At 41.7% G+C, this 13,263-nt stretch overlaps 2 protein-coding genes across 2 annotated transcripts; both read right to left on the reverse strand.

Annotated features, from left to right (window-relative positions):
- Positions 1–1,161: 1,161 nt before the first annotated feature.
- Positions 1,162–6,395, reverse strand: vsnl1b (visinin-like 1b). Its single transcript, XM_076157289.1, has 4 exons — positions 6,136–6,395; positions 4,154–4,320; positions 3,812–4,027; positions 1,162–2,999 (listed from the first exon to the last, which is right to left on the reverse strand). The coding sequence occupies exons 2-4, from the start codon at positions 4,313–4,315 to the stop codon at positions 2,802–2,804; spliced, it is 576 nt and encodes a 191-aa protein (XP_076013404.1). The 5' UTR covers positions 4,316–4,320; positions 6,136–6,395; the 3' UTR covers positions 1,162–2,801.
- A 2,495-nt stretch (positions 6,396–8,890) lies between these two features.
- LOC143006410 (sex comb on midleg-like protein 4) lies at positions 8,891–11,380 on the reverse strand. Its single transcript, XM_076157856.1, has 7 exons — positions 11,153–11,380; positions 10,701–10,830; positions 10,401–10,601; positions 9,733–9,894; positions 9,351–9,575; positions 9,096–9,244; positions 8,891–9,016 (listed from the first exon to the last, which is right to left on the reverse strand). The coding sequence occupies exons 1-7, from the start codon at positions 11,378–11,380 to the stop codon at positions 8,891–8,893; spliced, it is 1,221 nt and encodes a 406-aa protein (XP_076013971.1).
- Between the last annotated feature and the right edge of the window lie 1,883 nt (positions 11,381–13,263).

The raw sequence follows: 13,263 nt of genomic DNA on the forward strand, positions 1-13,263 counted from the left end.
TTTTAAAACCTTAAAAAAATATTATTTCCACTCCACAAGAGCAAATGAAAAGAGTCCTCATGTCGTTATCAGACTGATGTTTGTATTTATGCATTAATTGATTAAAATTGTCAACTAGTGACAACACTAGCGATTATATATGTTATGTTGTATAGGATTTTACCTGTGTATCTTGCTGTTTGATTTAATTTTGCTGTGTTGTAACATTACAAACAGTTTATGTCTTTCAGCAATTTGCCAAAAAACATTCCCATCAAAGTCCATCAGCTTCAGGATCTGGAAAGAGGCAAAAAAAAACTACCTCTAGGGATGAAGATGTGTGAAGAGTGTGCATAGGGACAGAAGTTGGTGGAGTAGTCAGTAGTCTTTCTGGTTAGTTGTTATCTGTGGGGTTAAACAGTAAATGACCTCTAGGTAGCGCTGGATAGACTCTGAATCTTGTTATTCATATTTTGAATATTCACCAGAGAGCTTTGCTGTTTGAAATGATGATGCATGTATTTATGTCAGCATTGGCGCCTGCTATTATTCTAATTGCTTGTAATAATTTGCAGCAACATGGACTCATGGGAATGCTGTTGTTTGTGCCCAGGAGGTCACAGGTTGGATACCTCAGTGTCAATCAACCAGATTAATGAAATTTAATGTAGAAGTTCACACAACACATGCTCAGTGTTGTTGACAGAACATCATCAGTCACACACACACCTGTTCTTTTTCAAAAGTGAGACATCAACTTTATGGTCTCCTAAAGTATTTGGAGTCAGTCGGCAGAGTGTGTGTGTGTGTGTGCGTGTGTGTGTGTGTGTGTGTGTGTGTGTGTGTGTGTGTGTGTGTGTGTGTGTACATGTGAACTGGTGTGTCATCTTGAATGTATGTGTTTTCATCTTATGTTGTAGCTAATATGACTGTAGTGAGGCATGAGTGAGGAATTTTAACACGTTAACAGAATATACATGTAACTGTTACTGTGAAAACATGTTGCTGTTACTCCAATAAAGTAGAAACAATGAAGTACTTTTGCATGGATTATACTAAACAGAATTAATTGAAATTGCTCATCCAAGTCTGTACTTCGGTCGAGTGTCACACACTCAACAGAATTCCCAGCCAGATTCCATGAATTGCACCTGATAGACTGTTTGTTTTGTAAAAGCCTGTTGATGGTTTATTCATTTTAATCACTACAGAATTAAATTTGGGTGCAACACATGCCACATGTAAAAAAGAATACAGTCACTTGTATTATGGTTTTTCATAATCGATATAAACATTTACTAGACAAAGAATCGGACACGGTGGACTGTAAATGTATAAATAATATTGACAGAACAATGTGGGGGTCGGTTGTATTTATGCTATAGACACAACAGTGAAACACTTCTGCAACCTCCACTGCTATAAGTGGACTACAAGCAGACACTCAGTCCGTGCTTGCATAGCCTAGAAACGGGGGAAGCGAAACTGTTTCCACAAAAGCTATCAACCTACATCATCCAGTTGCTGTCTCGCGCTGAGACGCTCTTTCAAAAGCTTTATCAAGGATCCTGCATCTTTAATGATCGCTGAGAACTGAAAGGAATACAAGATGATACCTCCGATAAAAAGTTTCTCCTTACAAAAAGTAGGAATGCAGTGTGTCCAGTAAACATATGTGAGGCTTTTACCTTCGTGCTGCATTGGAAGTGGAGCTCATCTCACAAGGTCCCTCAGAGAATGAGCCCCCCAGCATCGAGGTTCAAAAGCAGAGACTTTTCATTTTGCAGTGCTCTTCCTGTCTGTAAACATGTTGGTATGTACCATGCGGTGTTATTTAAGAATCGCATAAGCAGCCTGAAGAAATCCAACCAATTTTGTATCATCGTGGGGGGCGGAGAGGGGGGGGGGGGGGGGTAATGCATGAGTACTGTGCCTGATGACGGCGGTAAATTTGGCCTTTCCTTCGATTGAGCGGCAACAGCACATTAAAATCACAAAGGGAACAGAGCTCCATAAATATATTTCTGCTCATCCCACAAGTCACTGAAGCAAAACCTAAAATGACGTGTATGTGAAAGCTCTTACTCGGAGATTAACCCACATCTGCAACCCAAATATCTTCCAAAAACTCAAGTGGCACACATACACATGTATTAATGGGGGGGGAAGCATGCTCCCACATTACTGCAGGTGATCTGATGAGTCACATACTGTACATCCCATGCAACATTACTAAATGAATTTTTGGAGGGTTTCTCTTTTATAACCACCTACAGATGCAAAAGGTAAGAGATTCTATTTTTTTTGACACATAATATATGCATGCAAGGAACCTTCTCTTCTTGGTTCCATCATGTGAAAACATCTGGAATAGACAGGAGCCTCTCTATTCTCCAAGAGCTCAACAAGTTCTGGATAATAGAGACATTACAATTATCATAGGAATCATTGATTTGATATTAGTATGTAAAGCGTACAGTAGTTGCAGCAGTGAACACTGGGGATCCTAAATACAGCAGGAACATAATTTAATGCAGTGCTCCACTGATATATAAGCTAGAGTTGAATGAGAATGTGTAGGGATACTGTGCACAAATTACATTGCCGTGTTGTGAAATATAAATGTATGATATCTTATAGCTATATTCAAAATTATTCAGCATTTGACATTCTCATGCATACAACCACAAGAAGCGAGTCCATTGAAAAATAGTCCAAGCATAATTTTTTTTCCTGTGGAAATGGCAGAGAACCTAATGAGACATTAAAACGTGTGCTGCTGTCCAGAGTGTAAGTAGATACAGATGTGAAGAGGAGCGCGCTCACTTCTGCATGTCACACTGCAACAGCAGCACGATGGACGGGTCGCTCTTCGCCGCCTCTTTGAACTCTTCCAACGAGATCTGGTCGTCGTTGTTCTTATCCATTTTGCTGAAGATCTTGTCCACCCGCTGCTCTGGTGTCAGGCCGTCCTCGTTCATCTTCATCATGATCACAGTGCCGACCATTTTGTAAATAGCCTGTGGGTGAGGCGCAGTGGCAAATTAGACACTGGAGGTGTTTGACTGTTGAACATATACGCAGAAACCAATGTGTCCAGAAGAAAAGGGCAGCAGAATACATTTAATTTAAGTATTTATATTTTATAACTTCATGTCCTGCATTTAAATGATTGATTGCAAAGAATTGTTCCTTTCCAAATAATTGAATTATGTAAGATAACATAATAATAGAAGTCCTCAGATGTGGACGTACAGGTTTTATCCCTGAGACGACCAAAAACAAAGGAAACTCAGGAGGAAAGCAGGAGGGAAATAGCATCAGTAATAGCATCAGGGGTTTCATTTGATTATCATCTGTCCTTTCTTTCCTCCTTTTCCAATTCCTCCTTCCTTCTATCTTACCTCATTCCCTTCTTTCCCTCTTCAACTGATCTGTAAACAGGAAAATTCTCAAAACTATATAGAAGAATATGAGAGTATTTACTGACTGGTGTGCTTTTACTTCCAGTATGACAGAAGATTTTAATGGAAATACTATTTTTAACTTTCACTTGTAATGCAGTAATCTTCCTGTATTGCTCTTTTTAGTTCATAAGGTATTTTTTTGTGTTTCTTCCAGCACTATCACTCCAGTATGCATCACTGAGACAGATCAGATTTACTATACTGATTGTGTTTCCAATACAGAGAAGCATAGGATAATGTAATTCAATACATCTGCAGTTTGTCGTTGTGAGCCAGTGTCTGTTCTCTGAGCTTGGTCTGTTTCAGTCTGATAACAGAGCGAGTCCCTCAATGAACGAGGGCGTAATGATTCGATAATCCCTCACCTCGATTATCTCCAGCATCTCCACCCTGGTGATTTTGCCGTCACCGTCCAGGTCGTACATATTGAAGGCCCAGTTGAGTTTCTGCTCAAAGCTGCCACGGGATGTGATGGACAGAGCGCAGATGAACTCACGGAAATCGATGGTTCCGTCACTGTTTTTGTCAAAGGTTCTGAAAGCGTGCTGTGCAAATTTGGACGCATCACCATAAGGGAAGAACTGAAAATGCAGGAAATGGATGTTCGTTACTCTTCAAGTCATTCATCCGGAGTGACGACAGTGACGGCGTCATAGATTTGTACTGCATGTTAAACCTCAATGCAGAATTGAGAAAAAGAGACACACCTTAACGTAGAGCTGCTGGAACTCTTCCAGATTGAGCCTGCCAGTGGGGCAGTCTTTCAGGAAGCCTTTGTACCACTGCTTCAGCTCATGCTCATTAAACTCTGTGTTCTTCACCAGATCCTCCATCACCTCGGGAGTCAGCTTGCTGTTCTGCTTTCCCATGGTTCCTGTGGTGCAAGAACATGTGAATAATGCATTTATCCACGCTTGAGCGAAGGCAGTATGAAAATCTCCAGCACACAGCTTTTACTTCAAACACAAGTACAGACAGTAAATGTGAGGGCTTTTTTTTTGTTGGGGGGGGGGGGGGGGGGGGTTATCCAGGAACCGTTTCCCTGGTGCTTGTGTTCTATTTCTGTCCCCCTCAGCCTGTTTGTGCCAGTCTGAGGCCTGCGTACACACACTGACCTGGATCATCACTCCCAGGCCTGATTCACTTCATCAAATGTTCGATCCCTGCTATCACGTTTCCATCACAACTGCTGTCCCATAACCTGACAACGACAACAAAGCCAGGAGGAGAGGCACTACTGCAGGACCACGAAAAAGCAGAGACCCACCCCCCCACACCCGCTGAGTACGGACTACAGGAGCAAATAGTAGACCTGCTGCACTGTCTGGATCAGTGGAGTGGCATGTAATTGAATGGTCAATCAATTTAGCTTTAATGGCAAAGTGGGGCCTGTGTATCACATGTGATAGCGGGAAATAAGGAATCCACGGAGCAATCTGCCTGGATTAGGACGTTATCCACAGTGGAAATCATGACACGTTCAGTGAGCAAAGCACAGCAGACTGTCAGAAGCCCTGGACTCATTAATCATTGAACTATGATGTGGCAAATGAGAGAAAGTGGCAAACAAACGTGTTAATTCTCGATCCATAAATTAACAAACGTAACATCAGAATCTTGTCGGAATAATTTCACATATACTGACGCCATTGTGTGAACACTGCCCAGCTCTTGACATCAACATATGGTCCACATCTCTGCAGCAGCATGACAGCAGGCTGGGATGCTCCAGCACAGCACTGCATTGGCCTGGGCCCCCTTACAACAAACAGCACAAATGTGTGGTGCAGCCCCCCTCCCACAAAAAAAAAATCAGCCTTTAATTCTCCTCGGCTGCGTGTTTGTGTGTGTGTGTGTAAGGATGGGTGAGCTGCAGGCAGGGGGGCTGCGAACCAGAACCATCTTGGGTTTAATCTTTCAAACAGGGCTGCAGCAGGATGACCTTGAGCAGAAACATTTTGCAGGATGATGACAGAATGAAATTGTTCACGTAGCGTAAGAACACAGGTCGACATCGTGCATTCGCAGTGTTAGAGAAATGCCCACCGCACATCGCACAGGCCACAGGTATGAACCACTTGTTCTGCTCCAAAAGAGGCAATTTTGCTTCATTGTATTTCACGCTTTGGCCAATGACATCTGACTTAATGCTATTAAAGCTAAAGCGCCTCGGTGTGTGTGTGTGTCAGAGAGAGAGAGAGAGAGAGAGAGAGAGAGAGAGAGAGGGAGAAAGGGAGAGACGCTGCTGCATTCCGATGGAAACGACGCAGTGAAGTGTTTTCACACCAGATCCTCCATCCACATCGCATCTTTCCACGCAAAAACACGCCAAAAAAAATCTAACACAACCGCACGCATCCTCTTAAACAGACCACACAAGCTGCCTCGGTATAGCCGCAGAGCCACGATGACAGCGAATCAAAGATGATTCAAAATGAGCGATTGGTGGTGATGTTTGTTTAATTCATCAACATATTTCTCAAGGTTTTTTCTGGTTGTTTCCAGGCAAAACGCAGTCTTGTGTTTTAAGCGATGCGCAGGTGCCAGCGTGCCAACCCTCTCCACATCTCCCGTTCATCCCAAACCGAGCAAAAGACTCAAATGCGTGACACAATAATATATATATTACTCCTTGCATGTATACTCAGTAATTCTAAATCGTGTACATCTGCAGGCAGTCCCTCCTTACCTTAGTACAGCGGAGATTTGGTGCTTCTCTCTCGGAATAAAGCTGCTCTGGCCCCTGCAAACTACAGAAAACCCTTCCGATGGAAACGTTTACCCAGAAGGGATTTTTAGCAACACGGTTCGTCTCCTTCAAAACCGCTAAATGAGGAAAATCTCCTGGTTTTCCCGTCGTTATTCCAGATGAGGCGCAGCAGGCACCGATCCCACGCCAGTCTTTGGTTATGCGACTAACAGGAGCTCGGCGTCACCCAAACGCATCACAGGCTGATCATAAGTTCACTGCTGCTCTGCTGGCTGTGGATTCAGCTGGATCCAGACACACCAGAACTGGATCCTTCATCACCAGGACTGTCATCATCATCATCATCATCATCATCATCATCATCAACATCATCATCACCTCAGAGCACAAATCTTCTGTTATGTGTGTTCTTACCTGTTAGAGATTGTGTGCTAGTTTGTTTGTTTGATTCAGGTTCTTTATGCCCAGTTTTAAAGGTTTCGCAATGTTAAGATGATAACGCTTTAAAGATCAAGCTTGATTTGCACTTATAAATGAAAGTAAATTATTCGAGGGTAAGCAAATCAAACCAATCAGCCAGGGATCTGTAGTTATAAAATGGGTCAAGACGCATAAAAATGGGATCCTTCAGTAAGAGGACTGTCAGATTACATAACCAGAGCCCTAAATATTCTGTGAGTGTGTTTAGAGATTTCATAGTGATCTGCATCAAACACTGTTAAAAACAGGTCTAAGCTGTCAGCGGTTGGTTATTTGGGTGCCATTTTCTAATAAAGCATATGCTGTTTCATATATTGTTTGTATAAAGTCTTTATTATTGGCTAATACGTCATAAATGAATGCCTTAGAGCTCATGAATACAAGTTTTTCACTCCAAATGATTTAGACCACTGACCTGCTAGAAAAGAATATCCACACCAAAACTCACAGACATTTGAGGGCTTATTGTAGCCAAAGAGCCCTAATGACTTACTGCCACTGCAGTATGTTGCCCCCATTCCCTGCTCTGTACTAAACCATTGATTTCATACATTCATTCATTTGTATGAAATCAATGATTGACAGTTTGTTAATAAGGTGATGCTGCTAAACCCATACTGACGATTTCACTATTTACCAGAGCTGATTACTTGTCTTAAACCATTAAAACAGGAAGGAAAAGGTTAGTCGTTAGGTGTGTGTTTGAGCAGAATTATATAACAAAATGTGTGATGGTAATAGCAGAAAGAGCTAAACCTGTGATTAAGGCAGTGACTCTTATACACACTGTGAGCATGATCATTTACAGCTGTGACAACACAGAAGCAAAACTATTGTCTTTTTTTCTGGGGGACCCCCTGGGAGCCCTTCAGGGACCACTGGAGATCACGAGACCCCAGCTTGAATCCCACAGATATAGGTCATCATTCGCTGTTAAATTTAGCCTAAATGTGTGCTGAAGCAGAAATGAGGCCCCCAGCCAAAATAATTCTCAAATGTGTGGACCCACATCCAAATCTGGATCCATTTAAGTGGTAGCGTTTCATTTAAATTCACAGCCTGTCCAATTTAAGCGAAAGTAGCTCATAAGACAGGGAAATGAAAAAAAGTCTTCTCACACACAAACTCTGATTACTCGGTTTCTTAATTTAATACTCACATACAGTACTGTATACACATAAGATTTCATCTTACATCTCACAAACACAAAAGCAAATACATAGTTGACTTTAGCACCAGCATAGAGCACTGATCCACTCAGTTTCCTCTAAAATTCTTATTCATTATGATTTTCTAAATAAAACACCTTAGCTTGATCGCACTAGGCATGGCTTACATGTAATGTTTTTACAGCAGCATTCACTTACAAAGGTTCAATTGATTAAAAAAGGATGCATACTGTACACCAAAGTGGTATACAAAAGCAATATTATCTTATATACCCATTTACATGGCAATTTAGGTTTTCTCAGTGTAACATTGAAGTGTTTGGACAACCTCTGTATCAACACAGATGCTTGATAAAAGCATAAAAACTTGAATTAAAAAACAGAGTACATGAAGAGCCTATGGGGATAATCGGCGTGTAACAATCTTGCATATTGAAACATAAATATTATATGACGTTCACAATGCTCTCATTTTTCTTATACTGTATATACTAACAAGAGAGCTAATATCATTCTATGTAGGCTAATGTTATGTTTGTTTAGGTTATATTGTTTTTTATATTAAAATTATGATTGAATGAGTGATTGTTTTACTAATCCAATGGGAATCCTTAAAATTTCTGTGCAGTTATGTGAAAAATATTGAAATAATTTTTGAAATCATAAACAATATCCTATTGAATGTACTGTTTTTATTGATACAATAGAATGAATATGTTCTTAGCTTGGTGAACACATTATTTTAAGGTATGAAGTGTTTTCTGTTCCAATTTCTGTCAGACTATGAATATACTGAACCGTATATAATGAAATCTGCATGCAGCAGATATAAACCCATGAAGACAAATGGAAATCTGTCACATATAAATCATTAACTGTGAGTAACTGGGACTACCTTTGTCTTCTCATTATGTTACCATTTGTATGAAGGATGCATTCCAAAATCTGTGCCAAAACTGGAGTAGTAAGAGAAAAAAGAGAGGTGAGTTGTGATCATCACTACATGACATCATGATAATCATCAGCAAAATGTACTGTTAGGTTCAGCCTCTGTGGGCGGAGAGGAACACATATGATAGAAGGTTTCAGAACTTAGTCTGTTTTAGTTTGTCGATGTGGTAGCAAAGCTTCAAGGCCGGCCCCAGCTTCAGTCCAAGGTACTTCATGATCATGTCGCTCTTTAGAAGCAACAACGCGTTTCCGTCGATCTCCTGTCGAAGGCAGAAGTTCATATCAAATGGTGCACTTAAGCTTTTCAAAACAAAGAGAAAAGAGAATAAAGAGACATACGTGTTTCCTAAAGACGTCTGAGTGAGGGCCGAGTGCTTGGGGGTCTGCATCCCTAATGAACCAGACAACATCTTCCACAGACCAACTGGATGGATCCTTATTGGGGGGAGCTTTGGACTCCTGGGACTCTGGAGAAGCATTATAGCCTCCTAGAAGAACAAGGGTAAGACATTATTCCAAAAGAATGAAGGAATTGATGAATGAATTGAATGAATGAATGAATGAATACCGATCGAAATTGGTTTTGCCCTTTACCTGTCCTGTTACTTTCTGAAAATGTGTTTGGGCTGCTGGATGACTGCCTGCACATGCTCATCGGAGCGGCGCCGTTGGAGAACTGCTGTGACGAACGGAAGCCGTAGGAAGACTTTGGCGAGTAGGAGGAGCTTATGGAACTGAAGGCAGAATCGCCGGGGTCCACAGAGTACCGTTTGGACTCTGACTGGTCTAGATGGTAGTCATCAGCCATGGATGTTTCAGCTGCATTTGACAGGACACACAGACACCACAAAGACAAGATGGAGGCTTTTTTAGTGATGGTTGATCAACGATAAACTCTGTGTCGGGGAGAATGTGTTGACATTGGCACCGAATGCCTCTAGTAAAGGGGCAAACTTAGGAAAGGGGAATACGATACCATCTGACTGGTAGGAGCCACCACTGTGCTGGGTAATGGGCTGATCACTGAAGAGGTTTTCACAGTGCAAACTGCGGCAGAGCTTCTTGAGGAAACGTAGCACATAGTCGATGCTGTTCACCACAGGGAGGCTCAGAAGATGCTGCTTCCCATCAAATGTGGCTGAAAGAGCAAAACAGTTTCTTACTAATGAGGTCACTTTGGCCCCATTTATGCTAAAACTGGGAAAACTGGGAAAATGCATAAACGGACAGAGCTTCTAAAGAGAAGGTTACAGTTTTGATCCTCAATATACAGTAACTGGACTGTGTGGCCTATGTGTCCTCCATACGCGACATAAACCATCTACTACCCCATTGCTATGATACACTGGGTATTATGATATTAATTAAATACATTAATGGTTTATATTGAGTTGACTGTTTATTTACCACCTGATGTCATATTTGGTTCATTGAGCCTTGCCTTCAAAATCACTTTGCATTTAACGCCTCGATCGGTAAAATTCTGTGTAATTAAGATAATAATATGGTGCACAGAAGGTGACATGACAATCTAAAAGAGAAGAAAAGAAAGGAAGAAAAAAAAGAAAGAAAGAAAAGAAAGAAATGTTATATAATATAGGAGTATCATGACAAACAGACCATAATGCATCATGGGATTTCTACCTGATATTTTTTCTCCACCATAGCCTTGTGTGAGGAGGGTGAAGACAGTTTTCTGCTGGAAGGCGCTGTCAATGCAGCCCTGCACAGCCTGCTGCAGCACCACAGAGGGCCTGTCAGGTCCAAAGTGATCCGGAAGTTGCTGGATCTTCTTCCTGTCCAGGTTGGGGCCTGTGTTGGCCTGCTTGTTGATGTAGATGCAGACTGACGATAAGATTAAATAAAAGAGTTTAAAAGCAGCAGGGCTCGCTGTGTGACCTCAATTCTGTGATCTCATAACGTCTTTGGTGTTTAGCGTCCTACCTGTGAGCACCTGGGGCGTGGCAGAGTGCGGGATGGTGGCAGCATCCTGCGGTATGGAGCTCATATCCGGCTCAGGGGTGCTGCTGGGTGGCGAAATCGCCAATGGCGTCATCACCATCCTGGGTTTGAGCTGCAGAGGAAGAAGTTTGCATATCTGTGTTCATTTAGGGAATACTGTTTATTCATGCATGTAGGGGTGGTGGTGACATACAACAAATTAATCACCAAACCAAATCTGTGTTGCTTTCATAACCTCTCTGTGTTTCAGCCCCTAAAGTTCAATTTTATGTATTTACAGATGTTGAATGTCTCTCTCTGTTACACGAGGGTCCAACAAAATGTGAAGGGCATGTACACTGTGTGTCTGTGTGTATGTGTGTGTGTACACATGCATTTTTAAACATGCTGCATCCACAGAACATATCTCATCCCCACTCCCCCACCCGGCTGACCTTGAAGCCCGGCTTTCTCCCCCTCTTCTTTGGGACTTTCAGTGGAGGGAGCGATTCAGGGTAACGGGTTGGAAAATCCATTTTGGCGACATTGCGGAGTGGGGGTCTCCCTCTCTTCCTGCCCGGTATCTTCCCTGACTGGCTGGGAATGAAGGAGGGAGTCACTGCAGCTGATTGCATTTCACTGTTGTTGTCTGTTTTCTGTGCTGTTGCTGCAGGTACACTCATTTGGAGCTGGAGATGTGGCGAACACAAAGGAGACATAAACAACCATCGATCTCAAGCAGGCACACAGTGGAAATGCATCAAACAGGTACATTAGATTGGCATTAATCCTCTGCCTCAACAACTAAATAACACATTATTACACAGCAGCGTCACCATCAATTAGAGCAAAGAGTGGAAGCATAATGGGCTTGGCAAGGTATACACAGCAACATAACAGTAGGAGCCCACAGAGCAATGCAGTAAGAGGAGCAGCATTTAGCAACATAATCAAACAACACAAAGGCAGCCATGCGTGAGCTGTGGAGGAAACAGCACCTCCATCCTGCTGTGATAGTACACCAACAGACCTGAAGGGGTGGGGGGTGGGGGGGGGCTTCATTTACCTGCTGTCTTCTATTGTGAATGCCAGAGCCAAGCCCTTTTGTCTTAGATTCCAGGACCCTAAAGAAAGGTGTCTGTAAAGCTAAATCCCTCACGATGCAGTAAAAGCCACCTTGCTGTGGCTCTTTTTCTCTGTGTTGTTCCCCCGTCTCTTTAGTTAATGCTGCCGCCGCTGCTGCTGCTGCTGCTGCTGCTCGGCACACAGGCTGCAGACATCTCATTAGACTAATGCATTCAGCAGTGGCAGAGGGAGGGGGAAATTGACTTCACCATGGCTACCCAGCTATGAATTACCATTACGATGACAGCTTCCACCCTAATCTTTAAAAGAAAGGGAGCTACAGGGGAAGAAACATGTGGCACGTCTTGCATGCAGAGCCGCCGTATGAGCTACAACCTAAACCTCTGAAATTATGACACAGCAGTTTGATCCATCCGATTTTTCATGGAAGCACAAAGACCACTGAGGAATACTACATGTAAACAAACAAGACTGATCAGCAGGCACTCACCATCCAGAACAGATGTGGACTGAAGGAGGATCCCTTTTTCCTGTGCTCTGTTTGTTATTTGGGTGCTTCCAGTAGCAGAGCACGAATCGCAAAGCAAGGCAGCTTCTACTGTAATACTGTATGCGTGCGTGCGTGTGTGTGTACAAGAGAGACAGACAGAGCGAGTGAGGGAGAGAGTGTGCGTGTGTGCGTTAGAGAGAAGGGCTCCTCTGTTGTCATGGCAACAAGCCTGTAAGCCTGTACCCTGACGGCTATCTCTAATGTTTTGTCTGCAACTCTGGCTTGGTTGGTATGGGGAGATATAATTAGACTATAGACCGTGCTGTTAATTATAAGAAATGTATTAATTGGAATGTGTGAGGAAAAATAAATATATCTTGTTCAGCCCTGCATGAGTGTTTAATTTGTACAGATATCCCTTGATGTACATTGATGTATGTGTGTATGTGTATTGTGTGTATCACAAATCTTTGATAAATTTGCCCTAAATTGAGTACTGATAAAGCTTTAATTGTGTGGCAATGTTACAATTCATAGTGAGAACATAATTGTATTATATTATGTTATATTATGTTATATTTTATTATATTATATTATATTATATTATATTATATTATATTATATTATATTATATTATATTATATTATATTATATTATATTGCCTTCTTTGTAGGGAATGTTTAGCTGAGAATTTATCGAATCAATCAATTTATCTTTCACCCTCAAAAGGCCTATATACTCATTTATTGTAGCTTTATTAATTGAATCATTAAATAATTACCTGCTGCCTACACTGATGTTAAATTTCAACAGATTTATAATAATCACAATAGTCATGTCTTAGTGTACATGTGTTGATTGATAAGTCCTGAGCTCCCTGTTTTCTTCACATTACTATAATCATGATTTTATAATATTCACGCTGCATTGTTACTATTATTATTATTAACACACTTTTACAGAAATGTACACTGAATCTCACTACTATAA

The sequence above is a fragment of the Genypterus blacodes genome, unplaced genomic scaffold (assembly GCF_046128005.1).
Source record: "Genypterus blacodes isolate CSIRO-AG114 ecotype Tasmania unplaced genomic scaffold, CSIRO-AGI_Gbla_v1 ptg000073l_1, whole genome shotgun sequence".
Lineage (NCBI taxonomy): Eukaryota > Metazoa > Chordata > Actinopteri > Ophidiiformes > Ophidiidae > Genypterus > Genypterus blacodes.